This window comes from Mytilinidion resinicola, assembly GCF_010093595.1.
Source record: "Mytilinidion resinicola strain CBS 304.34 unplaced genomic scaffold BDZ99scaffold_18, whole genome shotgun sequence".
In the NCBI taxonomy this organism is placed as follows: domain Eukaryota; kingdom Fungi; phylum Ascomycota; class Dothideomycetes; order Mytilinidiales; family Mytilinidiaceae; genus Mytilinidion; species Mytilinidion resinicola.
In genome coordinates, this window is record NW_022985454.1 from 470,707 (window position 1) to 498,022 (window position 27,316).

A 27,316-nucleotide genomic window follows, 5' to 3' on the forward strand; every position below is an offset into this window, starting at 1 on the left:
CCAGGACATCAGCGCCCATGATTATTTCGAAGCCGAGGAGAACAACAACGGCAGCGGCAGCAGCGGCAGCATAAGCAGAATCAGAAGCAGCATCATGGACCACATCCCCCGAGAACTGTCTCCATATAACGCGCCCCATACGCCAAATAATGCCAGCATTCCAATCAGCTTGAGCGGAGAACAATCGCCTGTTCTGTATCACTCTCGAAGACCGTCAAATGCGCAATTACATAGCTCGTATAGTCAGCAGACAGACTCTGAAGAGGGCTCGCAAACCCCAGATGTCGTCGAATCGACTGGTTTGCCACGCCGCGGTCATGCCTTCAAGCGCACCGAGGAACCACCCCGGAATGCTGCCAATAAGATCATCTGTTGCCATAAAGAATGCATAAATCTAAGCCTCACTTTTGATCGGAAATGTGAATGGAGGTATGCAACATTCATCCTAAGCACTTAATAATTCGCGCTAATTCAACTATGTAGTAAGCATATGGATAAGCATGACCGGCCATACAAGTGCACCATCGCTGGATGTGAGAAACTGCAGGGCTATACCTATAGCGGCGGTCTTCTTCGCCACGAGCGTGAGGTGCACAAGATGTATGGAGGGGTCAAGAAGTCTCTATTCTGCCCCTTCCCCGACTGCAAGCGCTCCTCCGGCCAGGGCTTCACACGGAAGGAAAACCTCGCTGAGCACATCCGTCGTGTTCATCACACCACTGATGAGGAGAGAGAGGTCAGCCTCCAGGATCTAGTTGCTATCCAGACTGCGACGGGCTCTTTCCCGTTGGAACGCGAAAATCGTGAATGTATTCTAAACAAGATGGACCCGCGACATCGCTGCCGGTATGAGAAATTCTGCCAGGCAATTCGTTCACCCTCAGATCTCCAAAAAGAAGCTTTGGATACGCTGCTCGTGATACGGTTTATCTACGTCACATTTCCTGAGGAGAAGCAACTTTGGGAGCTGATGGTCCAAAAGGCTGAACGTTGGGTCAAGTCGCAACTCCCGGAGAGTGTGATTTCATGGGAGTTAGAAGGCTTACACGACGTCCAACCCGAAGAGCCAGACGACGAGGACAATGCGAAAATGGAATGGGTCAAAGATGTATGAAAGAAGAGAGCACGAGAAGACAGCATTGAACAGACAGCGAATACACTAGGTAGTAGAAGAAAGAGCTCTGGACCAAGTAGCGGACACATCTCCTAAGGGACATATCAAGGACGCCAGAAGAGGTATTGTTTCTTTCTTGACACTTAGTTACCGAAATATATGTGTATTTCAGTGGTTAAACTTTTGCTCAGCACGTCTCTTGAATCAAAATCTACTAATAACTATATTCTACTAGTATGTGCTATCTTGCGCTTCCCTAGACTCGTGCGAAAATATAGATATACGACCATAAGCCTGCTCTCAGGTTCAAACGCAGGAGCCGACAGTGGTGAATCGTTCGCTGGGGAAGAGGAAAGGTAAAAAAGGGATTTGTGCAGGCGAGGTCAGAGCGGGAATCGAATGTAGGAGACGCTCTGGAAGGGGAAATAGGTGGAAGTAAGAGGGAAGTTTTACCAGGGGTAACAGACGTAATCGCCCCTCTTCAATCCCAATTGGGCAAATAGAGGTATACTATGCAACAGTGGCCGCTACTTAGTAGTCGAAGAGCAGAATTAAATTGATCATATCTTAGTTAGGTCACATTTCATCGAACGCATTACCAACTATAATAGTTAGTAAATCCCCGCCTCCTACGTTCACTACAGCCACTTCATTTTTCTCATTAAGACTACACGCATGCTGCGCTAGGCGTAATTCTATATACTCGAACTTTATGTGGTACTATGCCTTTGCTATTTACTCAAAGTTGATCCATATCGCTCTGCCTCAGGCTTTCGCGGGCGACTGAAAAGGGGGGGAGAGGACATATAAGGCTTAACTATAGCTTCATCAAAGCTCTAAAATTAGGTATTCAAGGAGTTCAAGGAGACTTTGGCGTTCCACTCCGGCTTATTTGCTATAGACGTTCACTAATTATGAATACCTAGTGAGCTGAAAAAGGGGAGGAATGGGTTAGAGCCGCCAGGCACGTACATTTACCTTCAACTGCAGCTCTATCATATACAGTCAATGCTTTTTATCGGCTGCCGGATCTCTTACAACCGGCTTACTGTAGTACCCGGGGTATATTTTGTGCACAACATTCACCTTGCATTTTAGAGGCACTAAGCATAGCCTTTGTTTGTTTTGCCCGAGCATTTTAATACATGGAAACAGGAACCGTGATTGGTGTCTTTAGATTACAGGGTGAATGTTGTGCGCGGCCCACGCACAAAATATACCCCGGGTACCACAGTACTCGCAGGTCATGGTGAATCGGGATATGTGATAAGTGTGTGTACGTCTGTTTACCTGCTTCGGGTACCTCAGTGGACTTTCAAGACTCTAGGGGCAATGTCAAGTTCCATGCAGCGGAATCTGAGCTGCCTCTTGACTGGCCGGCTTCCTGGTAACGGAGCTACTCTTGACAGTGGTAATTGTCCCCCAAAAAGCGAGCTTCGTGCAGGATAATTGGGAGGGCTGTGCCGATGGAAACGATTCGACTCATTAAGAAGGCAATTTCATTCACTCCTTCGACTCTCGCGCATCAACGCCGCGACCTTCTTTCCCCCGCTCCTGTCAAGTACCTAAACCTCCTCCTCTCACACCCACGCTCTCCTAAACCACTGCTGTTCCAAAAGCTACAATCCACCACAACCTATCACCACCCACAAGCTGTGTTATCCTTCAAAACCAGCAATGGCGCCTGCCAGAGACCAGCGCAAGGTATTGCGGGCCAGGCTTCGTTCTCTTAGGGAAGAGTATGAAAAGGCTCGCACAGCCATGAGAACTATCGGAAAGGAGATCAAGGAGATGGAGGCGGAGCTCGAAGTAAGCGTTCCAAGTCACTGCATTGGACGAACATCACGAACATCACGAACTAACACAACCCCTTTATCTAGAAGCTGAATATTCAGGAGCCGGACCCAGCAAAGGCTTCTACCAGCAACAGCGAGCGTAGCCTCAAACGCGGGCTGTCTGCTCCCAAGAAGCCAGACCCAGCGAAGCCTGCTACCAACAACAGCGAGCATAGCCTTAAGCACGGCCGGTCTGCTCCCAAGAAGCTGGACGCAGCAAAGCCTCCCACCAGCAACAGCAAGCGTACTCAGCACCCACATTCCACCTCCACGAACCGCCCAGTCATCACCGGTCTTCGCCGAGCTCGTAGCGCATCACCACTCCGTGAGAAGGCCGATAAACTCGAAGAGCTCCTTTCGAAGGCCGATGAGCTCGAAAAGCGCCGTTGGAGGGAAGAAGTAGACGACGACACGCTGGCGAAGCTAGAAGAAGCTAGACGCGAGAAGTACAAAAAGAGACCCACCCTTCGCAATCTCAATCGACCCTCAATGTTCCTTGCTACGCCCAAAACTCCAGCTCAAGTCCTGAACAACCACGGCGTCTACACCTATGCCGTCCCTCAGGCTCTGCAAGAGGAGGAGATGCACGGTTACCCCACCGTCATCTACCACGAGGATAAGTGGATGGAGCTCTGTTGCTCGGCGTGTGGTGGCAACGCAATCAAGCCGACAACGCGTATGCCGGTTGAGGAGCTAGATTGGGTGAAAGGCATCGTTGGCTTCCACCGCCATCTGCACTACGGCCATGGTATCGACATCCACAAGAGACAGGTGGCCTCTGCGTGCAAGGTACGCGAATTCAACGCCGAAGAGGTTCGCAAGATGAGGGCTCGAGCCCTAGATGCGCCCAAGATCACACAGAAGTGGTGCGTAGATGGAAAGGTTCCCGCCAGCAAGGGCAATTCAGGAGGTGCCGGAGAGGGTCTGAAGGTCGGACAAGGCGAGAAGTTGTAGGCATGGGTGTGTACGATGACAAGCTATGGTAGCGGGTATTGGGGCTTCTCAAAGAGCTAGTATTGACGGAAAGTGGTTTCTGTCTTTCATACTGACTAGAGCATCTGCGGGTTTTCCGAGTTGTTCTGGACGATTTTTATAAAGCCCGGGCAGATGAAGCAAATCATAAGCCAGTAAATGGTGTAATATCTACAAAAGACTGGACTATGTTCCTACCCACTATACGAACGTTGTATCATGATGACCTGCACACCCGGTCCTGAATCTATGACTTTAGATCCGTTGCTCGCGCCTACTAGATTGACTTATTTAGGCGTGCGTTTTGGGGATGTACATGGCTGTCGAAGACACCCCTGGGGGCTGGAGGATTGTAGGGGGTGAATGTAAAGCTCGTGACATCATAATCTAGACCTCTAATTATACGACTAGTATTACTACATCTGATTTCTCGCGCATGCTAAATCACAACATATAGGCGTGTGCTTTTGCCACGCAGACAGCTATCTAAGACACCCCAGGAGGGTGGAGACTTAAAGAGCGAGATTGCAAAGGCGCTTGTAGCGCAACCCAGACGCTCTACTATGCACTTGATATCTATGTACTAATTCACTATGCGGGCTACATTACGTTATAAGGGCGTGCGTTTCTAGGGTGTGAATGGGTTGCTGTATGGGTCAGACATCGAGCCAGCAGCTTCTACATTCACTGAACTGCCTATGCTTATCTAACCACTAGCTCTCTGTCACGGACGTGACGGACGCGTGAGCGTTAGGAGGCAGGCACGTGGGCGGAACCGTATATAGTTTAATATTGTCGAGCCTTACGCTCGACAACTCAATACTCAATACAAACTTATTTGCAATCGCAACACGACGATTTTAACGTGCGCGTGCGCGCGTGAATGCACGCATACGTCCCTCGCCCTCTCTTTTAACCCCTACGTCAAGCTCCACTCCGTCTTTAATCCACCACACTCTACAATACCACTATCATAGCCCACCTCCCATCCACCGCAATGGACTCCGTCACCAACAACACTATGCCCACTAGCGAAGCTCCGGTTGATTGGCTTGATGACACCACTCACCGCCGAAACTCGAGCGCGCTGGCTTGAAGAACTAGCAAAACGCAAGGCCACACTTCTGAAGAAAATGGAGCACCAAGAGCTTGCGGGTCCACTTCCCAGCTACAACACCTCAACGTCCGCAGAGCAACTAGAGCAGCAGCTAGCAGAGATAGACAAACAGAAAGTGGAGCATCTCGAGCAGCTAGAAGAAAATCTGAAGGAGGACGCGGAGCTCGAGAATCAGCTCAAAGCCATCATCGACAAGGAGGAAGCGGAGCGTCTCGAGCGGATAGAGAAGCTTCTGAAAGAGGGTGCGGAACTTGACGAGCAACTCGAAGCGCTCGATGGAAAGGAGCAGGTAAGTACACTCCATCGAATAGAGCGGAATCGTGATGCGCGCACATGCTCAAAGCTCTGCGATACGTTTGTGTCTTGGCTAATACCTTTTTCAGGAAATTCTAGCTGCGATGGCGGCCGACGCAGTCAGTCAACTCTCTCTCGATACTTCCGATGCCGAAGGCCAAGTCTGAAATGACATCAAACAAAGCCGTGCAGATTTAATGACTTATAAGGAGTCTCGAGCGGCCACGACAGCTTCTGGCTAGGTATATGCTCATTTTGGAAGGCTAAGGCTGGTAGAGAGGGACCCGGGTTCCTAGTCTAGCGTTTAATAGGAGAAGGTCAGAGCAAACCTAGCAAGGTTTATGGATAAGAAACGTCAAACAGGCCATGGAAGTTAATTGGAATCTCTCTCATACCGAACTAGGGGGCTGTTGTTATACTAAGACGAAGCTACGTTACCTGTGTTTCTCTATATCTTAAGGCACCACTAGCGACGATAAAGACGTGTACACGGACGGCTATATAAACACTCTATCATGAGCCGAAAATTATGCAGGATTTTGTTTTGAAGGGAGTGACTACAAGACTATTCTTTTCCAATGCAGAGTTGAAATAAAGTTATAAGAGCGTTCTCAACATCCTTGAAGAGACTCGCATTGACGCCCAATACCACAAGCCCAAACCGCTTGAAATCATGGACATGTATATCGTTCAGCTACTTCGGGACAAGCGAGTAGACCTGCTCATTAAAACTCTAGCCCTGGGAGAAAAAACAAAAGCCCCTGGTTCTTCTGCAACGCTTGAATCTCCCGAATTCCGAGAGTCCACATACCACTTGTCATCCTTCTTTCCTGTGAAATGCTCTTTACCCTGCTTGCTGTGAGTATCATGCAGCAGGCTGTATGCGATCGCCGAAAGTGGAAATAGTTTCTCCTTGTACTTGCACACGCCTAGGTATCAGCCTTACCCCGCTTTTCGAGAGCGTCGCCTGGGCATGCGGCAGGCATACGATGGGCCGATGTTTAGCTTATAAAGACAGCTAGGAGCCCGCTAGTTCATAGCATCACGCTCATCAGTTGCTCCCACTCCGCACGAAGTTTACCTCCAGAAGCTTCCAATACTGCTTCATCATTCTAACGCTCCCCCTTCCAACACCATGGCAAAGAAATGTCGCGTCACCAACTGTGCATGCCAGGATTATGTCGAAGATCCTAACAAACCGGATACCTGCAAGACCTGTAGTGATGTGAAAGGAAACCACGGGGGACCAGGGTTCAGCGATAACTAAGATAGTAAGGACTTTGAGAAAGTATGAGCGGCTCACTGAACGCTAACCAAACATCTTCTAAGGTTGGCGTGAATAGGCTCGCTGCGGCAACTGGAATTGCAATGTTATACACCTAAGGGGTTTCGTGATGAGCTACGGCTTACGCTCTTCTTCATGCGCAAATCAATGCTCGAGGTCGGACGTGGTCCCCAATCGTTATCATCTGATAGCAGCCATATTTTTTATTCAAGGATGCAACTACATTCTATCGGCCAGGCTGAAGGGCAGGAGGTCTGACGACAACTCTGAAGTAGTGGTGAATTCTTTTATGTAACTGCATGGCCTATTAGCACCTACGTGTGCAAGTAAAGAAAAGGAGATAAGGTGTCCCTAGGTAGTGAATATCGTAGCTCATTAACCAGCTAAGAACTAGCACTAGCAAAGCGTTAGTGACCCTATATAATAAGTATAATATTCGTCAGTTAACCGTTAAGCGCCCCTGGCCTCCCGCTGTCGCTCCTGCGCTTGCCCACTGGGATCATGCAGCGCGGGAGAATCCCGGGCGATCTTGACAACACTCCTATTTCACTATATCGCCTTCTATGAGCGCCTAAGCGTTAGCTTGGGTTCGAATCGCGCTCGAGTCGGCCTGCCCAAAACATTATTTCCACTGCACTATACTTCCTTCCCCTCATGAGCGCCTAAGCATAGCTTGGATTCATTCACGCTCTAGTCGCCTGCACCAAAAAGCTCTTTCACTATACTTCCGCTTATGAGAGCCTGCCTAAGCTTAGCTTGGGGTTATAACACGCTCATACACCTCATCCTTTCTTTTTTCTTTTGCTCTTTTTTTTTTATTCCACGTGACCATTGAATGATGCATTCACCATGAAAGCACGAAGAGACGCGTTAGATTACGGAAAGCAAGGTTCTCTTACAGAAAAGCAGTGGAAGAGCTCTGGGTAACACCATCATCTCACCTCACAAATATCGTTGCAGAGCGTAGTCCTCGCTAACCCAACCCAATCCACCCAACGCCCAGGCAATCTCTCCGCAACATCAACGATTACCCCCGTGCCCCCACACCATTCCCCTATTGATAACCCCGCGACGGAAGCTCATGCATGCCGTGATACGCCTCAGGCTGAGAGTATATCTCGTGGACGGATTCTGGCTGCGGAAGCTGCTGGTTGCTGTAGTACTGTGCCTGAGCTGCCGGAGTGTTGGCCTTCCTGGTATGCACGTTTTCCGAAGTCCCCTTTCCTCGCCGCCTACGGAAGAGAAAATAACCCAATGCTAATCCGGCTATGGTGGCCATAGGTATGCCGACGCCGATGCCTGCTTTTGCGCCGGTGGAGAGACCACCGCTTGATGATGGTGATGTTGACGTGGGTGAGGTTTGTATTGTAGGTGATGCTGAGATCTGGAACGTCGAGGTAGTCGACAATGCCTCAGAGGTAGTCGCAGAGATAGTAGATGCCGTGGTGGACGCAATAAGGCTCGACGAATCCGGCGTTGTGGTAGATGATAGTGTTAAACTCGTCGAACTCGCTTCAACTGATGCCAAAACCCACTCATGATCGCTGCCATTCCCCTCTATGACCGATGCTGTTTCGCCCATAGCCGCCAGCGTCAAGCCATCGCCACAGCAGTCCTGCCAGATCCTGGCAGACCCATCAGGCCACGTATCGACGTGCCAAATTTGACCATTGCATAAAGTAGCGTTCGAGGCAAGATACGGGACCTTTGACAGATGGCCGTCTAGACGGTAGCCCGGGAATGCTTGGTTCGTAATGAGGTACGCGAGTCCGGGCGTGTTGATGGTGCCCGAGTATATCGTGAAGTACCAGTTGGCTCCGTTACCGGCAGAGCTGATGTCAGTCACCACTACGTCTGCCTCACCGGAGGTGGTTGGCGCGTATAAAACGGTGTTTGTGGAGTCGGCATTCGAGATCGTGTAGGCGAGAAGGGTGTCAATACGGAGACCTTGAGCAAGCGTTGCGAGAGTGATGTACACTAGTACAGCGAAAAGGGTACGCATTATGGGGTTACACACTGGTAGCTGGCGTCTTGACGATAGCTTGATCTCGGCGAATTACTGCTGGGGCCTGGGTTTCATGGCAGCGAGGCTGGAAACGACGTAACGTGGGAGGGTCGGCGCTTAAAAGAAAACATACAGTGCCAAGATCCAATACGATATCGTGCCTTGAAAGGCACTATCGACTTACCTACCCATGGCTAACCCCACAAGTCTGATGTGAAGAAAGCTGTCCAACGCATGGTCGTGATTTCTTGGCTGCATGGAATCATGTGGAGGCGTCGAGTGGCGTTGAGGACCGACGAATCTCGGTCACCTTTGGGCAGACGTAGCGGCCTGGTATTCATATGAACGGGCGCGGAATAATGCCTTCCGGAACGCCTGCCAAGATAAAACTTAGCTTTGAGGCTTGCGAGTGGACAGATTCAGAATCCGCACGACCTTCATGCATTAGCGTGGTTCAGCCTTGCGTATGCGGCGAGAACGCAGCCCTTCTCAAGAGAATGAGGAAGTTATGTATGGGGTCAACCTACTAGAAAGCAGTCTTAAAGCTCAGAAACTAGAGATTAAGTGGTAATGATAGGGAAGCACGAACACGGTGAGAAGAAAGAGTTTGTCTGAAACTTGAAGATATCGAGAACATTTCAAGAATCACAGAGGAACAAAACTATTCTAGGATGATCATTTGCAAATACTTTCATGTCGGATCATGGACCAAATAGTGCCAGAACCGTGATCGCAGTGCTCCATGAGACCAGCCAGGAGTCCCGAAATCAGCATCCCCAAAGGGTATCTATGACTGAAGCAAGAAGAAAAGAAGGACGCCGTACTTATGATGCGCCCAAACGCCACCGGTGTCGACTAAAAGGCATGACACCGTACACCAATGCCAGATCAATGCATAAAACTCACTGATCACGTGCCGCGTCGATCTCTGAATACTCCAGCCACTGGTTGGTAACAGACTTTTTCCAGGATCGTACGGTGCCATCGTCGCCGGTTGACAGCAGTAACTCACCTAAAACAATATGAGCCATTGTTGGCAAGTCACACGAGGGCATAACTTACCCATGGGAGAGAATGCCACTCTCCACACTGCGCCGTGATGTTGGGTTAACTCCGCAGCTTTCTTGACCACATGCCTCACGCGGCCTGGGTGACCCTCATTGTCTTGAGCACTATCAGCAACACTCGACGTCCCCGCGAGTCCAGCTCCGATCCCGGACGGAGTATTCTTTCGAGGTCCAACGGGTCGTGGAGCAGCGGGATTTTCGACCATGGTCGAGGCGGACGAGGCATTTCCCTTCGAAGAGGATGTGTTCGCAATAGGGGTACTTAAATCGTAGATACGGATGGCGCCATCCTTGCTCGCAGTAGCGATGACATCGTAGCCTCTCTGCGAACCATTGGCCCAGGCAACGTCCCGAATGATCTGCCGGGACCCTTTGAGCTCTGCCGCTTGGTAGAAGCGCTTTGCTTTATCAGTCCTAAAGATCTTCACTGTCTGCATGGCCACGACGGCGAGCGAGAGCGCTTTCCGGTCCAGTCCAGCCTGGACGGCGGTCCAGCATGGAAGTTTCTCCTTGTGGAAGCATACCTTGAAGCCGACTTCCTCCTGCCGATCCGGAGTCTTATCACAGACCCAATTCTGGGCAATGAGATTCCACTCAGCCAGAGTGCTCTGATCGACGGGCTCATAAACGGTGAGGCGTCCGTCTCGTGTGATTAGAGCAAGCCAAGTGTCTTGCATGATGTTTTTGAAGTCCAGCGACATGAAAGGCGCGCCTGTCTCTGATTTGATATTGTATATCAGCTGGAATCGCTTGCCTGACATGGGAACTTCGGTCACGTCTTCCTGCCAGAGCTTGCATCGGCCGTCTTCGCCAATGCTACCAATGACCTCGCCCATAAATGGGCCATTCCATTTGGCCTAGGGCCGGTTAGTGCTTAAGCATAGAGGGCATATGCAAATAAATGTCCTCATTTTGACTCGAAGACTCTTTATCAGATAGAAAGCGTCTAGGGGGGAATATGTAGGAAGGACTGGGCACTCACATCAACTATTTCGGCATCGTGAGCCCTCCAGCTATCGACCAGATTCCAGGAGTCGTCTTTCTTGTCATGAACCTTGAGTTTGTGGTCCGACGACGCGGTGACCATGCGAGTACCAAAGTAGTTGAAGTCCACAGCCAAAACAAGGTCCTGATGGCCATGCGAAAAGGTCTGAAAGCTGCGCTCGGCCATGGTGGCGTAAGACTTCCGGGCAAGCACAAAGAGGGATTCGAGTTTTTCGCTGACGCGTGAGTCTATCTCCGGAACGCTGCCATTACAATCACGTTCAAGAGTCAGCAGAGAAGTGTAGTCAACTTCGTCAAATGAGTCCTTGTTGACAATGGCGGTCAGGTTGAGATGGCTATGGCGATGATGGGAGCCGGGAAAAGAGCGTGCGTCCTGTGGGGGCTCCCCGGGCGAGAGAGAGGTGTCGGAGGCGGCCTGCGAGGGCAGCCGGCTGGGCGAGAGGTTCTTCAAAAAGCCCGGGCGATAGAGCAGACTGGTAGCCGCGTTGAGATTCTCCTGGATCGGGTCCTGGGCGTCCTTCTGCGAATGGTGTCGGTTGTTGCGGTCCATCGCCAATACCTTGCGGAAAAGCGCCTCTGCCGATTCGCGTTAGGGTGGGCTTCACGATGCGGGCGGTGAGGGTGGCAGTAGTCGGGGCAGCTAACGGTCTGATCGCCAGGCCACCTTTCAACTCCAGACTCGCGACGAACTTGATGTGCCCCGTTCACTTTTCGCACTTCCACGATGGCCGCCAAGCTGGGCAGGACCGAAGTGCTGTCGCTCCTTTCTTTGTCATGTGCGTGCGTGGGCGTGCTGGCAAACACCTTCCAGGGCGACGGCGAGCCTCTAATCGCTTCTGTTGCATTTAGCGGCCTAGCGTTTTCTTTCACCTACGCCCTTATACGATGGCTAGGGCCTGCATTCAAGCGCGCTGGCTTCAAGGGGAAGGATCTGTCGAAGCTGCGTCAGCCCGAAATGTGCGTAGACACCAGCAAGCGCTGTTGGTTGAATGATACTGAGCCATGTGACAGACCAGAGACGATGGGCGCCGTCTGCGCCATTGTATACCTGTTCATTATAATCGTGTTCGTGCCGTGGCCCTTCTACAAGGACATCGTGGCGGCCACGTCTGGCGGCGGGAATCGCGATGTAGTCTTCGAGCTCCAGCAGGTGGAGACTGGCCGACTACTGCACAAATTTCCCCACAGCAAAGTTTGTACTCCCTTTAGTCCCAAATGGACCTTTGCTGAATATATCTATCAGCTTGCATCATATCTGTCTGCCATTCTCTCTCTTCAGTCCGTCGTCCTATTGGGCATCGGCGACGATCTGTTTGATATCAGATGGCGCCACAAGGTGCTCATCCCGGCATTCGCCTCTATTCCTATTCTGATTGTCTACTTTGTCGACTTCGGCGTGACCAAGATGGTCGTCCCAACGTTCCTACGACCCTACCTTGGCGAGCTGTTTGATCTCGGTAAGGAGAGCCCTCGTTCCGAACAAGTACCAGACTGACTTGACCCTGCAGGGTGGTTGTACTACGTCTACATGGCCATGGTGTCTATCTTCTGTACCAACAGCATCAACATCCTGGCCGGCGTCAACGGGATCGAGGTGGGACAGTCGCTGGTGATTGCATTCCTCATCGTCTTCAACGACGCCCTGTACCTGTCGCCGTTCACGCCGTATCCGCATCCGGCCACAGACTCCCATCTGTTCTCCTTGTACCTCCTTCTGCCATTCATCGGTGTTTCAGTGGCGCTACTAATGCACAACTGGTTCCCTGCCAAGGTCTTTGTGGGCGACACGTACTGCTACTTTGCCGGCATGGTGTTCGCCGTCGACGGCATCCTAGGACACTTTAGCAAGACGCTGATCCTGCTTCTCCTGCCGCAGGGCTTCAACTTTTTGTATTCAGCGCCGCAGCTGTTCCATATCATACCATGCCCCCGACATCGGCTCCCGCACTTCAACCCCCGGACCGGGCTCATGGAGTGCTCCATAGTGGAGTTCAAGAAGCCTCTTGCGCGGCCGATCGCGGAGGTGCTGAAGCTGCTGCATCGCTTACGGCTGCTCCGGATAGAGACCAATGAGAAGGGAGAAGTTGTCTCATCTACTAATTTCACAATCATCAACCTCTGGTTGGTTTGGTTCGGGCCCCTGCGAGAAGATCGACTCGCAATGGGGCTGTTAGCATTTCAAACGGGGTGCGGGCTGGCGGGGTTGTTTGTCAGGCATCGAATGGCACTATGGGTCTTCACTCAGGATAATCTGTGAACAGGTGTCCTTCGCAAATGTCCTTTTCCAACGTGCCATCACACGAGAGCGGACTGTAAGATACGAGGTCTAGGAAGGCCGGTAGGTAGGAATCGACACAGCCGCTAGTAAGCGGCAGTTGAGTCCCGATAGCGGCGTGGGGTATATCGTCTCACCGTTCAGGAAATCTACCTAGGTACTTGCAGAGACACCATGCTGGAGCGGTAGCTTACTTCTCAGCGTCATTAGACTATACAAAGATCCGCATCGAGCACCAGATTGCAGCCTTGAGCGTCTACACCAGCCTTGTTTTTTCTCTCAGCCTTTTATGACGACCATGACGTCCAATAGCACCAGCACCATTTGAAGCTCGGCCTCAGCGAAATTCGGAACGTGCGATCCATGCGGCCTAGTGCGGACCCACCCGCCTATGGGGGGCTGCTGATTCTTGTGGCGGGCTTACCCCACAACATTCGCACGGTCCGAAGTCGGCGAGCGAGGTGCTCTGCTCGCGGTATAATTGTGCCACCCAGCTGCCTCGACGCTTTCCTGTCCATCTGTTGCACTGCACTGCTTCTCTCAGCTGCTCTCTCGCGCTTTGCATTATACCTCCCCATCCTCTGCATTATACCAGCCCAATTGCTTGTTGTACCACGCCCGGCATCATGCCGTCTGCTGTGAAACCTCCACAGACCCTGTACGACAAGGTCTTTGCGGACCACATCGTCGAGGAGAAAGACGACGGCACCATCCTGTTGTATATTGGTGCGATTGCGCCTCCCGCAGCTTCACCGCATCGAGATGGAAATCTAACCCTCCTGCAGACCGACATCTGGTCCATGAAGTCACATCACCTGTAGGCACCCGCAGCGGACGCATCTCCGCAAGCCACGCAAGCTTCCACCACTGACACGGGACCCAGCAAGCATTCGAAGGCCTCCGGAATGCCAGCCGCAAGGTCCGCAGACCCGACTGCACTCTAGCTACCGTTGACCACGTACGTTTCCTTCAGCTGTCTGCCAACGTGGGCGTGGCGACTGACTTGCCACTAGAACATCCCCACCACCTCTCGAAAGAACCTCACTACCACCGCAAAGTTCATCGAAGAAGCCGAATCTCGAACGCAATGCACCACCCTAGAAGACAACGTAAAGGCGTTCGGCCTCACATACTTCGGACTCGGGGACAAGCGCCAGGGCATCGTGCACATCATCGGCCCTGAACAAGGCTTCACCCTGCCAGGCACGACGGTGGTTTGCGGCGACAGCCACACTTCTACACATGGCGCCTTCGGAGCCCTGGCGTTTGGTATCGGCACCAGCGAAGTGGAACATGTGCTGGCCACCCAGACCGTCATCACACGACGGAGCAAGAACATGAGGGTACAGGTCGACGGAGACCTCCCTGCTGGCGTAAGCAGCAAGGACATCATTCTCCATGTCATTGGCGTAATCGGAACTGCTGGTGGCACTGGTGCTGTGATTGAGTTCTGCGGGTCTGCCATCCGAGGCCTGAGCATGGAGGCGCGTATGTCGATATGTAACATGTCGATTGAAGCTGGTGCACGAGCTGGCATGATTTCTCCCGACGAGACTACCTTCAATTACCTCAAGGGCAGGCCGCTGGCTCCCAAGCCTGACAGCGCAGAGTGGAAAAAGGCCGTGGCGTACTGGTCTACCCTAAATTCGGACGCAGACGCAAAGTTCGACATCGACGTATTCATCAACACCAAAGATATCGCTCCAACGGTATCCTGGGGTACATCTCCGCAAGATGTCATTCCGATCACTGGTGCTGTCCCGGGCCCCGATGATTTCCAGGACGAGGACAAGAGGAAAGCTTGTATTCGAGCTCTGGAATACATGGGCCTGACTGCAGGTACCCCCATGCAAGAGATCGAAGTCGACAAAGTCTTCATCGGGTCGTGCACGAACGCTCGCATTGAGGATCTCCGTGCTGCTGCCAAGGTCGTGGAGGGAAAGAAGGTTGCTCCCAACCTAAAGAGGGCCATGATCGTACCCGGATCCGGTCTTGTCAAGCGTCAAGCTGAGTCCGAAGGCCTCGATAAGATATTCACAGAAGCCGGTTTCGAGTGGCGGGAAGCTGGCTGCTCAATGTGCTTAGGCATGAACCCCGATATTCTCTCCCCAGGCGAACGATGTGCCAGCACATCAAACCGTAATTTCGAAGGCCGACAGGGAGCTGGAGGCAGGACACATCTCATGTCTCCAGTCATGGCTGCTGCAGCTGCGATTGTTGGCAAGCTGGCCGATGTCAGGAAACTCGCGCCTCCAACGACCACCGCCAAATCATCACCCAAGATCGAGCTCAATGCTCACGTCGCCGACCTCGAGAGCGACGATGACCTCGACCGCCTCCTAGACGAGCCAGCTGACCCCCAATCAACCCCCTCGCCCTTCGCTGCACCCGACGCCTCCAAGGGCGCCATGGCCAGCTTCACCATCCTCCGCGGCATCGCCGCGCCAATGGACATCGCCAACATCGACACCGACGCCATCATCCCCAAGCAGTTCCTAAAAACCATCAAGCGCTCCGGTCTCGGCTCCGCCCTCTTCCACGCCTGGCGCTACGAAGCCGGCACCGACAACGAAAAGCCCGACTTCGTCCTCAACAAGGAGCCCTACCGCAAATCCAAGATCCTCGTCTGTACGGGGCCTAACTTTGGCTGCGGCAGCAGCAGAGAACACGCCCCGTGGGCTCTGCTGGACTTTGGCATCACTTGCGTAATTGCGCCGAGCTACGGCGATATCTTCTTCAACAACACCTTCAAGAACGGCATGCTGCCCCTCGTCATCCCGCCCGGTGCGGAACTCGACGCCATCGCGGCGGAAGCGAAGGCCGGGAAGGAGATTGAGGTCGACCTCCCCTCGCAGACCATCCGCGACGCAAACGGCAAGGAGTTGGCGAAGTTTGAGGTTGAGGAGTTCCGGAAACATTGTCTCATCAACGGCTTCGATGATATCGGGCTCACGATGGCGAGCGAGGAAAAGATCCTCAAGTTCGAGGGCAAGCGCACGCGGGAGTGGCCGTGGCTGGATGGGAGCGGGTATCTGGCAAAGCATGGCCGGGGGCCCGTGAAGGTAGAGGCGGTGCCGGTGCCGAAGACGAATAGGGGAGAGGTACTGAAGGAGCCGTTGGAGTGGTAGGGGGCGCATAATATGCGGTAGGGAAGGGAAAGGAATGGAAAAAATAAGGCTGGGTGGGGTTAGGATAATGACTGTGCTATGAATCATGAGGGGATATATGGGAACCTCTCTTTTGGATTGGGCGGAATGATGCCGGTTCTTCTGCTGGCCTACTGCTACTTATAGCTGCCTCTAATATCAACGACTTCATGAACGGCGAACTGTGTACACCTTTTCCTTACTGTGTACACTCTTTCCTTACTGTGATGGGAGCATTGATGCACTTTCAGGAGGCTAAACAAAATGGGAGTAAGCTAATCCGAACAATCACTATCGATTCTGTCTGCCAAGACTGGCGCATATCCATACATACTTAGTAGTAGAAGAAGCCAAGATGATCAAAAGGCTTCATATGCTGAATTTTGTGTGCCAGATAAAAAGCTAAAGTACGGAGTCTTTCCAGCTCCTGTAGCCAGACGCCTTAGCTATGCAAATCGGCCCCATTCCAGTGCGCCAGTGCACCGCTTGCCGCCAAAAAAAAAGACAAGATATGATAGACTCAGGAGAGTTGTAGTCGCGCCATAGCTCAGGAAGACCTCCCATTACCAATCCACTCCATCACCGCGCCTCTGACCTCGTACTCACCTCGCACTCGGCCCATCCTTCCCCCATCCCTTCGCGCGCATACTCTCCTCAATCGCGTTCCAAATCTCCTCCACCACCTGTCTATCCCGCCACCTGTCTTTGGCCCCTTGCGCCGAACTCCACTTGTCCACGCCGACACACTTAACACCCCGTCCCCACCCTTTCACAACATCGGGCGTCTCCTCCCCGTTCCACCCGACGTGGATCCCCAGCGCGTGGCTGAACAGCTCCGCGGGCTGCGTCCACTTGTAGCTCTTGAACTGCCACGTCTGGCCCGTCGTAAAGACGGCGACGACGCGCGACCAGTAGTCCGGCTTGAACATGTCGGGGGTGTCGACGAGCACGAAGCGGAGGCGGTGGGCGGGGTCGATGCTGGGGAGCAGGCGGGTGAGGTGGAGGAGATTGAGGGTGTTTGAGCTGACGGAGGGGTCGTTGGCGGGGATGTAGATGCCGTTGTCGAGGAAGGATTTGATGTTGGACATGCGCAGGAGGGAGGAGGCGGAGGGCGAGAGCAGGACAATGGGCTCGATGCGGCGCGCGGGCTTTTTGAGGTTCGAGACGAGGGGCTGAGGGATGCTGGCGGGTGCGGCCGTGGGGCGGCCGTGCTTGAGGTAGATGGAGGCGGTTTTGCGGATGTGGGAGAAGTCCTGGAGAGGATTACTATAACTGTAGATATAAGAGAAAACGGTGAAGCATACGGTTGGTTTGATGCCTCTTAGCACGCTATTCCGATCACCCGTCTTGCGCTCGCCTTCGTATATCTCGGCCAACCGCTGGTCCACCGTCTTTCCCATCTTTCCTGGCGCAGCGGCACTTGAGACTGTCGCGATGCCGCCTGCAGCTCCCGACGCGACTTCGGCTGAGGTCGCTGCTTGGGTGGTTGCGGCATCCGAGTCCAACCCTTTGATGTACTCGCTCGACTCTGCTTCGCCTTTCAGCCAGGCATTAAGGTCGAGCTTCTGCACAAAGACTAAGTTCTGCACGCTTCCACCAGCGCCACCAGGCGCGGAGAGCTCTTGGTTCAGCGCCTGTGTTGCGCTGATGTAGGTGGGGACAGGGTCCTCGCGCCGTAGCCAGGCGAAGTAGATGCTGCGGAGGTCGAACGGGGCTCCCGAGGGCGCGAAGCGGGTCGGTGTGGAGAGGGGAAATGTGCGGTGGGTGTCATCGTGGTTGAACGAGAGGTGGGTTGCGACGGCGATGTTGTCTACAGCGTCGCTGGCGGAAGTTGGATCGGCGGTCGTGGTGAGGATTGGGAGGGTATTGCTGGCGATAGCGGCGCGGAGGTTGAGGAGGGGATCATCGAGCTGGGCGGTCGTCGCCATGACGGGTTCTGTGGATGTTATATGGGCTAGCCGTGGCTGTTTAAGAGACGCGATCGAAGCTACGCGGAAAGATTTGGATTTGAGGTCGCGCCAAGACTCCAGCTTCAACTTCAGCCTCGCCTTCATTTCAGCATTCCACTTTCTTCCGTCTGGTTGGTCTTACGATGCTGCAAAATTCGAGTACAATACACCGACTATTTCAATCATATGAACGGCAGGAAAGAGGTTCATGCCCAGCTAAAATGGACGTGGACACTCACTGAATGCTAGCTGCACCATTCTTCGCTGAGAGCAGTTCCAATTTTCGACCCCCTCAAATTTGCGCAATCAAATGATAAGTGAGTGGCCTCAAGCCTAGATACCCTCTCCGTCTGGCCTGCTTCTCTTTCCTTTGTTGTCGCTCCATTCCATTGTGGCAGCTTCACGTCCCTGACCCTAGCCGCTGCCAATACTCCGTCCACCATCCTCTAAGTCCGCCAATCTAAGATATACAACCTCAGGCAGATCCGCCAGCCAAATTTGGGCAACGAGATCTCTTGTTACCTCGCACTGAGGGTTTCCGTGTCGCGTGGAGAGCATGAGGAAGGGGTTGTCTAGTTACACAACTAGAGCTATTGCAACACCAGTGCAAGCTTCTATCCTCATCTAGTTGACGCTCATCTTGCAGTGGCGATCGCGTGAGTCAGGTGGTACGAAGATTCCGTCTCGAGTCACTTCGGATACCTACATGGTGGTGGATCTGCTTTTGTCATCTTGTCCTGCTTCATTTCAATGTTTCAATACTTCAAGCTTCAAGCGCACTTACTATTATATTCCATGGCTACACTTCTGTGACTAATTGGAACTCGCTCAAATAGAATCCGTTCACCGACCAACTGCATCTAGATCATTCGTGGGGACCTTCGTATTCTCTTCTGCCCAACCGCGAGCGGCAGAATCTATTGAAATTACTATTTCCTCTTACCAGGATATGTTAAGATTCATTGCAACACAGTAGAGGCTTGCTTCATTTCAGAATTCTGCAAAAGTTTACGCTCCAGTTGCTCAAGCCCACCAACGTTCATCGACGTTTCGTCACACGAATGGGCTTGTGCAATACCCGCATTGGGCCCATACGGACTGGTCTGCCAAGCTGCGTTCTCGCCATGAAGAATCAGCGTGGCTCCAGTTACCCCGCCTCACATGTTGAGGCTTTTCGTGTTGACTAGTTTTGCAGGCTTCTGCCTTGATTTCTGGTGCGGCTGAAGTCTTGAACACGAAGCACGCAGCAAGTCAACTCCAGCTCTTAAAATTCTACGCGCCCTGTGTGTGACTCGGCCACCACAACCCGTGGCTTCATGCAGGTACGTACAATAGCTCTTTCGGACCGTGGGACATGCCGTCGCCGGTGATTCGCTGGCGTACTTTGACAGCACAAGCCAAAGCGAAAGTCCCGTAAGGCTGAGCAACAAGCTGAACTGACACCCGTAATCTCCACCACACTAATATTAAGCATACGGGCGAGATTCTTCCCCATTGGCGCTGCTATCGCTAGAGAGGGACTCAACAGTCGGCAGCGTCCGAGTTCCCCCTGCCAAGACGTAAGCATCAAGAGGATGGCAACGAAGCAACCGCACAAGCCCCGATCCTTTCGGGTCAAGGCGGCATTTCGTTAACTCAGCTTCTGTTGTAAGTTGCCGCCTGCAGCACAGCACTGGTTGGAGACTAGCTCCTCTCTCATGTCCACCAGTTTGACCATATTCTAGTACCACGTTGGGCACTCTCTGGGCCAGCAGTGGCGGAGTACGTCCAGAAGAATTCAACCCAGCATCCCTGAGTCCTGAGTGTATATATTGCCCCTACAGCTGCTCTGCTGTGGGCGTCCTTAATCACAAATCGTCTCTCACTCTCGATCTTTTAGATCATTTCACTCTTTTGCAACGCTCGTTCAACCTTTATATTAGTCTTTCTCTACTATTCCCAGCCTCCACCATGAAGGTATCATCTCTTGGTCTCGCGGCTAGTCTCTTAGCGACGGTGCTAGGGGACCTCCTTTTCCATGAGTCTCTTACTTTCAAGGAGTATGATGAAGCAGTGGCTCTCGGATACACGGTGAAGACAGTGACAGATGCAGAGTGGGCGGCATTGACAACAGCGGACTTTGCCAAATATGAAGCTGTTGTCATCGCAGACCCCAGCTGCGGTGATGTTAGCCAGATCAAGTTCTTCGAAGATTCCAAAGCTGCGTGGTCACCAGCTATTACCGGAAACATAATTCTGATCGGTACGAAAACCTAAGATCCGTTCTAACAAAGCTCCGCTACAGAAAAGCTAAATCTTTGAAGGAACCGATCCAACTTTCCACTTTGCCCGACCTGGTGCGCAGACCTTGATCGACAACAGCATTAAATTCGCGGCAGCTGGGAAGTCCACATCGGGTGCCACACAAACGGGCCTCTACTTTGCTCTCTCATGTTACTATCAGTCCGTCGATTCGGCAAAGGTCGATGCTCTTACTGTCTTAGGTGATTTCACAGTTCGAGGCAATCTTGCTTGCTACAATGATGCTCACCTTGAGGCTCACTCGGACGCAATGAGCACCCTCGATGATGCAGCTCTTTCCGACTGGAGCTGCAGTGTTCATGAGGCATTCTCTTCGTAAGAGCAAATCGGAGCCTTCATACGTCGTCATCATCTGACTCTTTTTCTAGATATCCTTCGGTTGGTAAATTTGGTTTCCAGGCCCTCGCGATTGCTGATGGCATCTTGGGTAAGGCTTTGATCTATATCGCAAGCATCCGATCTCAGAGACTAACTTCTTTGAAGGCGTCGGAAGCCAGCACTTCGGTGACGATCACGATGGTCTTCCATACATCATTAGCAGAGGTGCTACTCCGTCCAAATGCGGCGATGGTATTTGGGATCCGGAGCTCGGGGAAGAGTGCGACGATGGCAATACGGTCAATGGAGATGGATGCTCCTTGAGCTGCAAGTGTGAGAGCGGCAAGGCCCTTGGTAATGGACATTGCGCTCCTCTCAATGGCACAACTAGCAGCAGTTCCACCTTCGTTCCTAGCTCTACTGGCACCATCCCCACATCGTCGGAGTCTCCAGTCTACAGGTATGATCTTTTTATGTGAAAGGCTGGCACCTAGCTAACAACCACTTCAGCAACTCTTCATCGTCTATCGTGCATCCGTCATCCTCATACTCGAGCGGCGTACATTCATCCTCGAGCAGCGGCTCATATCCGAGCTATAGTCCACCTACGTACCCGAGTTCTACGCCACCTGCCTACACTGCTCCCCATCATACCCCACCCGCCTACTCAACGTCCTACGCTCCTCCAGCCTACATTACTCCTTCTTGCCCCACAGGCCCGAAGATCATCGGCGTGGAGATCATAATTGAGGTCACTATCACGGAGATCTGCAAGACTTTGAACCCTACTTCCACAGGTGTGCACCCAATCTCTAAGATGGAACTATCATTCGCGTACTAATTATGTCTACTAGTCACCGAAACCTCCACCGTGCCATGCGCCACCAAGGAACGGCCCATATACGACGTCGAGGAGTCCGGCCTGCCATGCTACGCCTGTGCCATGAAATCTGCAAGTCTTAGCTGCCCAAGCGGCGAATTCGTCACCGTGTCTACCGTAAGCCCTATCCCCACTCTCCCACTACCCCATCCTACCTCTATTGCAACCCTCTAACCTATATACCACCAGACTGCCTGCTCCGCCTGCTCCACCTACGTCCCTCCAGTCCTCTACACCGAGGAGTCCTGCTCAGGGTACACCATCACCGAGACTGATGTCATCGTCCCCTATGCCACGTACTCCTACCCGCTGAGGGAGTACCCGTCCGAGGTCCCGCACTCGCACCAGCCGAAGACTACAGAGTATTCCACGGTTAGTGTTGGATACCCGGCTAACACTAGCTTGACTCCCTATGTTCCTACGGGCGCCTATACGCCTCAGCCGAGCTCTAGCATTGTGCTGTTCGAGGGCGCTGCTGCGAATGTTGGTGTTACGGTGTCAGCGGTTGTAGGTGCAGTTGTGTTAGCGTTGGCTGTGGTGTTATAAGTAAGTATATGGTGATGGAAGGGAAGGGAAAGTGTAACGATGGTATGGCTCGATGTATACTAGTGGTTTGGGTAGGGATCGGATTCTAGTCTTTTGCTTTTGTATTTTTCTTCTTCTTGTGCTGAGCGATTCAGATGGATGGTTGTAAGTTGTTCGATGGACGTTGAAGGCAGAGAAGGCACGGGATAATTATAATTCAATGATTTGCTTTGGGGAATTTTTTGCTTGAACGCGGATATCTATTGCACTCCTACTTCACGCTTTCAACCCACACGAACGACTTGCTCCATAAATCCTATCTCTAATACTCAGAGAGCAAAAAGATAGAGTCCTAGCATGCTAGCTAGGAGGGCAAAAACTAATGGGGCTGACCGGGATCGAACCGGTGACCTTTAGCTTGCAGGTCTACTATCCAGGACCTTCAGGCTAACGCGCTCCCAACTGCGCTACAGCCCCAGATGAGGCGGTGGCAGAAAATTAAGATATACTCATATGTTAGTATTTTGGTAGAGTTGGATATTTCTGTGTGGTTAACAAGGGTAGTGTGGAGACCAATGGTCTCGCTTCGGGCATATGTGGACTAGACCGGACTACAGACTTACGACAATCACCCACTAGGAACCTAAGCTTAGCTTAGACGCTTATAGAAGTGTAGTATAGATAAGAGGAGTGAATGTTGCTAGAGCATTCCGACTTTGCCGTTCCACATAATCCTAATTGGGCAAGCGCGGGTTTTCAACAACAGGGGCCGGAAGATATTCTAGCATAGGACTGGCGAAAATTAAACAGAACATATCCCTACACATCCCCAAGTGCTTAGCTTCTTCACCGAGCGCCCAGCTCCAACATTCACCATACAGGGAGACTTCATGTCGCTCACTATACAGTACGGGCTTAGGAAGTTGTTTAAAAGCATTCATCATAGCTTTGCACTCAATATAGATTGCTAGACTCAACCTTGCTATCTACCGACCATCGCTTTCTCAATGGCGACAATATTTTAATCGCGTGGCTGGAGAAGTGTCTCCCAGTCTCCGCAGAGAAAAGGGCCAAGGGAAACGTAATCAAGTAGACATCTTCCGTACTAAATTTCATCATGTAAGGGTCAACACTAAAAGATAGTGGCGTCGGAATCGTGGACGCTATCGAGAAAATGCTCATGGTCTCTCACCTCGTCTCGAGTTGAGGAATGCCGAACATCCACAGTCTGCACATTACAGTGCAACAGGGGTCTCCTTGGTGTTTGCCGCGGCCTAAAACTCTATGCGTTATCATGGTTAAATACGCGATGGAGGTTGAGCATGAAAAGAACGATATCAATTAGCTAATCAGGCCCTAAAGGGCGCACGCTCCAGAAACGAATCAAAGACGCCGAAATCGTGCCCTGTCTGTTACCCACCCCATCATATCCTCCTCTTCCCCACCTCACTCTCACCAACCCCATTACGCTATCCCATCCCATCTCTCCATTTTCCCTCTACCCACTCCTCCATCCTCCCCTTCCATCCTGCTCTTCCATCCACCTCTTCCCTCTCCGCCGTCCCCCTCAACCTCACCCTTCCCTAAAACCTCCTCCCCCCATACGCACTCAACCTCCTCCACCCCTCCGCCCCCAATCTCCCCACCTCCCACAGCACCCTTCCTAACACTCCAAACACCAACCCCACCGCCTGCACCGGCCACGTAACCACCCACATCGCCTCCCTCACCGCATCAAGCACAAACCACGCCCCGACCGCCACATACAGCACCAAACACACCTTCAGCAGCAGCAACACCGCACGCTGCAACTGTGCGAAGCCATTCTGCGCACGCGCAGCGGGGGTGGCGGCGAGGTGGGCAGGGACGCCGTTGAGTTTGTGCAGGCGGGGGGTTTGGGTGGTGGTGAAGGGGGAAGAGTAGGGTGCCGGAGTGGGCGTTGGGGTGGGTGGGCGAGGTCCGGCAGGTTTGAGCCAGGAGAGGTAGAAGCCGAGACCGCGGGTGCGGGGGGTTTGCGGTTTGGGATGAGTAGCGGGGTCGGTTGTTGCGTTGGTGGTGATCGGAGCGGTGTGCCAGGCGCCGGGGGTCTCTTTGAGGGTGTATGCGACAGCGGGTGGGGCGACGACTCGGTTTTTGGTGGGAGAAGGGGTGCGGGAGGTTGTGTGTGCTGAGGAAGATGAGGAGCCGGAAGAAGAAGACGAGGTGTGGGAGCGGGTCGTGGCGGTGATGGTAGGTGCCGAGCGGGCGTAGAGGGACCACCAGGACACCTTTTGTGGTTTCTCGGGTTCGGTTTTTGCTTTGGCTTTTACGCGAATCTTGACTTTGTCTTTGGCTATGGAAGGGGAGAGAGGTGGAGAATGCTCAGCGCCGCCTAAAGTGTCGCGAGGGAGTGTATGGTCTTGCTGGCGAGAGGAAGATTCTGCAGCGACTGGCTTGCGGGCGACGGAGTGGGCTGGCGTTGAGATCGATCGTGGGTGGCGGGTATGGTGCGGTGGGACTAGAGGGGAAAGCGGTGGTGAAGCGGGAAACGTGCCTGGAGAGTCGGTGGGAGGAGACATTGGAGGCGTAAGACGTTGTTCCATGACGACTTCAGGAGCGGAGTGTGGGTCAGGATAAGCGTAGTCCCAAGATGCGATACGGTTAGGTACAGGCTCCTTCTTGTATTCTTGAGACGCGTTTCTGCGAGTCTTCTCCGCGTAATGCTGATATGCTGCTACTTGGGCCAGGGAAGGGGAAGGTAACTTGGCGCGGAACTCGCATTTAGGACGCTCAGCAGGGGGCTCGATAGGCTCACGCGTGGTTGGCATGAGAATTGCGAAGGCGTCCGATTCGAAGGCTGGTTCCTCGCCTTCGCCGTCTGTCAAGATCGTCGCGTTTGAGGTCTTGCGGGATCGTTGCGTTCCTTTGGTAGCTGGGCTGGATTTGATTTCCATCCACCAGTCCTTCGAATTGGACCGCCAACCACCCTTTCTCTCGCTATGAGGGCGTACGCTTCCGTTAGTGGACAATGCATTGGGAATTGCTGATCGTTTCAGTGCTTCCTCCAGAGTCTCCGGCGTGTGATGGGTGGTCAAGGTGCTGACGTTGCTAGGACTGATCCGACCGGTCTTGGGGTTTGGAAATCTAGCCGTAATAAAATCTGTATTCTGTCGTACTCGCGTTTTCTGCGTTCCGGAAAGCGGATGAGTAAAGGTGTCCATTGAGGTCATGGTATGAGAATGCAAGCGAGCTCCTTCACGCCTATGGCGCTTAGAGTCGCGGGATTTTGCTTCAGGTACTTAAATTACTGTAACTGTGTGATGGACAGTCTTTTTTAAAGGATGTTGACAATTAATAGAGTTGCACTGATTATGACATGTTGCCGTTGTTGGGTGGCGCGGAGGAATGTGTGTGGCTGGCAAGGAGACGAGGAATTCGATAAAGTCCGCACTGGCGAGACAAGAGATGAAAGCGGAAATACTCTTGACGGACCCTTCTCCGGCTATCATTTGATGTTCATTCGCTACAATATGGACATGACCTGCGTGGTCCGCTTGTGCATTGCTTCAATTGGATAGTACCAGACTAATCAACAACTTCCTCCAAGAAACTGCAAAACTTCGAAATGAGTTTTCTTTTACCGTCTGACTAGTGATAGAGGCTTCTATGATGGGCTAGACGTTGTAAAAACACTTTTGATCTCTTAGTTGTTTTAATTCATATGCATCACATATTGCTTAAGTATTTCTTCTAGAATGTGTCCTGATTCAAGAACAGTGCGAAGGTTCTAAAAATCCGTTTCTATACATACGTACGGGGTTTCGAGGGTATCCAAGCATATTCTGTCGTGATTTCGTAATTCAGATAGATGCCAGTCAAGCGCCAGATGCAGTAAAGCTAGCTCAAAGACTAGCCAAATGAACCAATCACAACAGCTTTGCCAGATGAGTTATCTCGTTGGAGGAGAGACTTCTCGAACATCAAGAGCAGGTGAGACGTCCGAATGAGAAGCTCTGTGTTGAGGGTTAGCCTGCGGACACTTCAAGTAATTACAGTGATGAGTGAACTCACCGTCGTACTCAACCTCATAGCTCACAGGCAAGTCCTCTTCAACGTGCAGGAGAATGGGCACTTCGCGCCTCAATTTCCGGTCCCGGATATTGAAGCGTATACCAGTATTCTTCGCAGGGCTGACCCAAAGGAGGTTCTCTTCATCTAGTCCCGGGGCTGTGACAGTATAATTCTGTCCCGCGTCCCCCTCTTCGGCAGCAGCAAGTCTGCCAGCTGCGTTTTCACCCTTTCCCCTCTTTGACATCTTCCCTAGCCACTCCCGCCATACCCTCACAACTCCCTCCTCCACCTCGGTATATGCCATAAAGATGCCTGGTCTTGGCCCATTTCTGACTATATAGCCCACTGCGCACAATTGCGTGAATAGCTCATGGCTTTCCAGACCCAATATCTGCTTGACCATGTCATCCTTATCGGCCCTCCTCGCGGCACCTGTTGAACTAGACTCCGAGTGCGTCCGACTCCCCGGAACGTCCCCGGCTGGATGCCGATTTACACGTCGTCGGGCGGGCTCGATCTCGCGCCTATGCGGCCGGAAGTGCGAGTACAGGTTCTTCAGCTCGCCGAGACGCGCAGGAAGGTCCACGTCGGTTTCGCTCGGGCAATAGTAGAGAGAGAGCCCTTCAGTGCCGTGATAGGTGCAGAAGTAGGGAGGCTCGGTGAGCTTCGCGGATGGGTGGTAGCATTCTAGCATGAGGGTATGGTCATGGAGTTGCGAGGCAAGATATAGGCGGTTGTGTAGAATGCGGAGAATCAGGGCATAGATACGATGAGATATGAGAGTCAGTGGAAGGAGCTCGAGAGTGGGTAGCGGCGTCAGAATGTGCAGGATGATCTGTGAGAGTTAGATGAGAGAACAAAGGAAGGTGGTGGGGTGGGAGTTGAGTACCTCATTGGGGAGATTATATAAGTAGCATTGGTCTGGGATTACTTCAGAGGATTGACCAGGGGCCATTTTGTATGTACGAGAGAGTCTTGAGGCAAGAAGATGTATGGAGTTGTGGGGCGATAGCGGTGAAAGGACCGAGCGAGAGAGTGAATGGAGTTAAGGGCTTAGCGCCGTACGTCATTTTAGCGCGCTTTCAATATTCTACGGCGGACGACAGCAAACGTCTCGCAAACGCGACTCAACACCACGCCAGCATCACCAACTTCATCACATTGCCTCGCGTGATCCG

General features: G+C 52.4%; 12 protein-coding genes and 1 non-coding gene across 13 annotated transcripts; 7 read left to right on the top strand and 6 right to left on the bottom strand.

Annotated features, from left to right (window-relative positions):
- Positions 1-94: 94 nt before the first annotated feature.
- BDZ99DRAFT_450218 (uncharacterized protein) lies at positions 95-1,289 on the top strand (the record flags this gene model as incomplete). The annotated part of the gene is made up of 2 exons (XM_033718157.1): positions 95-429; positions 484-1,289. 2 exons carry the CDS (start codon positions 95-97, stop codon positions 1,112-1,114), a joined length of 966 nt encoding a protein of 321 aa, XP_033572548.1. The 3' UTR covers positions 1,115-1,289.
- A 1,502-nt stretch (positions 1,290-2,791) lies between these two features.
- Positions 2,792-4,034, top strand: BDZ99DRAFT_540095 (uncharacterized protein; the record flags this gene model as incomplete). Its single annotated transcript, XM_033726696.1, has 2 exons — positions 2,792-2,923; positions 2,995-4,034. The coding sequence occupies 2 exons, from the start codon at positions 2,792-2,794 to the stop codon at positions 3,901-3,903; spliced, it is 1,041 nt and encodes a 346-aa protein (XP_033572549.1). The 3' UTR covers positions 3,904-4,034.
- Positions 4,035-4,514: 480 nt separating this feature from the next.
- BDZ99DRAFT_480283 (uncharacterized protein) lies at positions 4,515-5,499 on the top strand (the record flags this gene model as incomplete). Its single annotated transcript, XM_033722326.1, has 3 exons — positions 4,515-4,541; positions 4,899-5,327; positions 5,422-5,499. 3 exons carry the CDS (start codon positions 4,515-4,517, stop codon positions 5,497-5,499), a joined length of 534 nt encoding a protein of 177 aa, XP_033572550.1.
- A 1,156-nt stretch (positions 5,500-6,655) lies between these two features.
- BDZ99DRAFT_107682 (uncharacterized protein) lies at positions 6,656-7,006 on the top strand. The gene has a single exon (XM_033712376.1). The coding sequence runs from the start codon at positions 6,727-6,729 to the stop codon at positions 6,910-6,912; it is 186 nt and encodes a 61-aa protein (XP_033572551.1). The 5' UTR covers positions 6,656-6,726; the 3' UTR covers positions 6,913-7,006.
- A 621-nt stretch (positions 7,007-7,627) lies between these two features.
- Positions 7,628-8,619, bottom strand: BDZ99DRAFT_501778 (uncharacterized protein; the record flags this gene model as incomplete). Its single annotated transcript, XM_033723848.1, has 1 exon — positions 7,628-8,619. One exon carries the CDS (start codon positions 8,617-8,619, stop codon positions 7,672-7,674), a length of 948 nt encoding a protein of 315 aa, XP_033572552.1. The 3' UTR covers positions 7,628-7,671.
- A 612-nt stretch (positions 8,620-9,231) lies between these two features.
- On the bottom strand, positions 9,232-11,244 carry BDZ99DRAFT_450220 (WD40 repeat-like protein; the record flags this gene model as incomplete). Its single annotated transcript, XM_033718158.1, has 3 exons — positions 9,232-9,634; positions 9,685-10,546; positions 10,672-11,244. The coding sequence occupies 3 exons, from the start codon at positions 11,242-11,244 to the stop codon at positions 9,525-9,527; spliced, it is 1,545 nt and encodes a 514-aa protein (XP_033572553.1). The 3' UTR covers positions 9,232-9,524.
- A 135-nt stretch (positions 11,245-11,379) lies between these two features.
- Positions 11,380-13,237, top strand: BDZ99DRAFT_450223 (UDP-GlcNAc-1-phosphate transferase). The gene is made up of 4 exons (XM_033718159.1): positions 11,380-11,651; positions 11,706-11,886; positions 11,938-12,151; positions 12,203-13,237. The coding sequence occupies exons 1-4, from the start codon at positions 11,419-11,421 to the stop codon at positions 12,949-12,951; spliced, it is 1,377 nt and encodes a 458-aa protein (XP_033572554.1). The 5' UTR covers positions 11,380-11,418; the 3' UTR covers positions 12,952-13,237.
- Positions 13,238-13,595: 358 nt separating this feature from the next.
- BDZ99DRAFT_423917 (3-isopropylmalate dehydratase) lies at positions 13,596-16,372 on the top strand (the record flags this gene model as incomplete). Its single annotated transcript, XM_033717043.1, has 4 exons — positions 13,596-13,695; positions 13,755-13,786; positions 13,853-13,927; positions 13,983-16,372. The coding sequence occupies 4 exons, from the start codon at positions 13,596-13,598 to the stop codon at positions 16,095-16,097; spliced, it is 2,322 nt and encodes a 773-aa protein (XP_033572555.1). The 3' UTR covers positions 16,098-16,372.
- A 47-nt stretch (positions 16,373-16,419) lies between these two features.
- Positions 16,420-18,043, bottom strand: BDZ99DRAFT_450232 (pol II transcription elongation factor-like protein subunit Cdc73; the record flags this gene model as incomplete). The annotated part of the gene is made up of 2 exons (XM_033718160.1): positions 16,420-17,368; positions 17,420-18,043. 2 exons carry the CDS (start codon positions 18,041-18,043, stop codon positions 16,718-16,720), a joined length of 1,275 nt encoding a protein of 424 aa, XP_033572556.1. The 3' UTR covers positions 16,420-16,717.
- Positions 18,044-20,014: 1,971 nt separating this feature from the next.
- On the top strand, positions 20,015-22,325 carry BDZ99DRAFT_574498 (uncharacterized protein; the record flags this gene model as incomplete). The annotated part of the gene is made up of 7 exons (XM_033728380.1): positions 20,015-20,306; positions 20,368-20,680; positions 20,734-20,792; positions 20,849-21,143; positions 21,194-21,480; positions 21,538-21,680; positions 21,753-22,325. The coding sequence occupies 7 exons, from the start codon at positions 20,015-20,017 to the stop codon at positions 22,107-22,109; spliced, it is 1,746 nt and encodes a 581-aa protein (XP_033572557.1). The 3' UTR covers positions 22,110-22,325.
- Positions 22,326-22,471: 146 nt separating this feature from the next.
- BDZ99DRAFT_t69 lies at positions 22,472-22,565 on the bottom strand. The gene has a single exon. It is a non-coding gene; the product is annotated as a tRNA-Phe (tRNA).
- A 964-nt stretch (positions 22,566-23,529) lies between these two features.
- Positions 23,530-25,592, bottom strand: BDZ99DRAFT_574499 (uncharacterized protein). The gene has a single exon (XM_033728381.1). The coding sequence runs from the start codon at positions 25,295-25,297 to the stop codon at positions 23,672-23,674; it is 1,626 nt and encodes a 541-aa protein (XP_033572558.1). The 5' UTR covers positions 25,298-25,592; the 3' UTR covers positions 23,530-23,671.
- A 22-nt stretch (positions 25,593-25,614) lies between these two features.
- BDZ99DRAFT_466553 (uncharacterized protein) lies at positions 25,615-27,154 on the bottom strand. Its single transcript, XM_033720802.1, has 3 exons — positions 27,028-27,154; positions 26,139-26,973; positions 25,615-26,080 (listed from the first exon to the last, which is right to left on the bottom strand). Exons 1-3 carry the CDS (start codon positions 27,091-27,093, stop codon positions 25,977-25,979), a joined length of 1,005 nt encoding a protein of 334 aa, XP_033572559.1. The 5' UTR covers positions 27,094-27,154; the 3' UTR covers positions 25,615-25,976.
- Positions 27,155-27,316: the final 162 nt, after the last annotated feature.

Coding starts and splice junctions, on each gene's coding strand:
- BDZ99DRAFT_107682 (XM_033712376.1), top strand. CDS start 6,727: ATGAGCTACGGCTTACGCTCTTCTTCATGCGCAAATCAATGCTCGAGG.
- BDZ99DRAFT_450223 (XM_033718159.1), top strand. CDS start 11,419: ATGGCCGCCAAGCTGGGCAGGACCGAAGTGCTGTCGCTCCTTTCTTTG. Junction 11,887..11,937: donor ACAAATTTCCCCACAGCAAA/GTTTGTACTCCC, acceptor TATATCTATCAG/CTTGCATCATATCTGTCTGC. Junction 12,152..12,202: donor TGGCGAGCTGTTTGATCTCG/GTAAGGAGAGCC, acceptor TTGACCCTGCAG/GGTGGTTGTACTACGTCTAC.
- BDZ99DRAFT_574499 (XM_033728381.1), bottom strand. CDS start 25,297: ATGACCTCAATGGACACCTTTACTCATCCGCTTTCCGGAACGCAGAAA.
- BDZ99DRAFT_466553 (XM_033720802.1), bottom strand. CDS start 27,093: ATGGCCCCTGGTCAATCCTCTGAAGTAATCCCAGACCAATGCTACTTA. Junction 26,974..27,027: donor TATATAATCTCCCCAATGAG/GTACTCAACTCC, acceptor TAACTCTCACAG/ATCATCCTGCACATTCTGAC. Junction 26,081..26,138: donor CTATGAGGTTGAGTACGACG/GTGAGTTCACTC, acceptor CCCTCAACACAG/AGCTTCTCATTCGGACGTCT.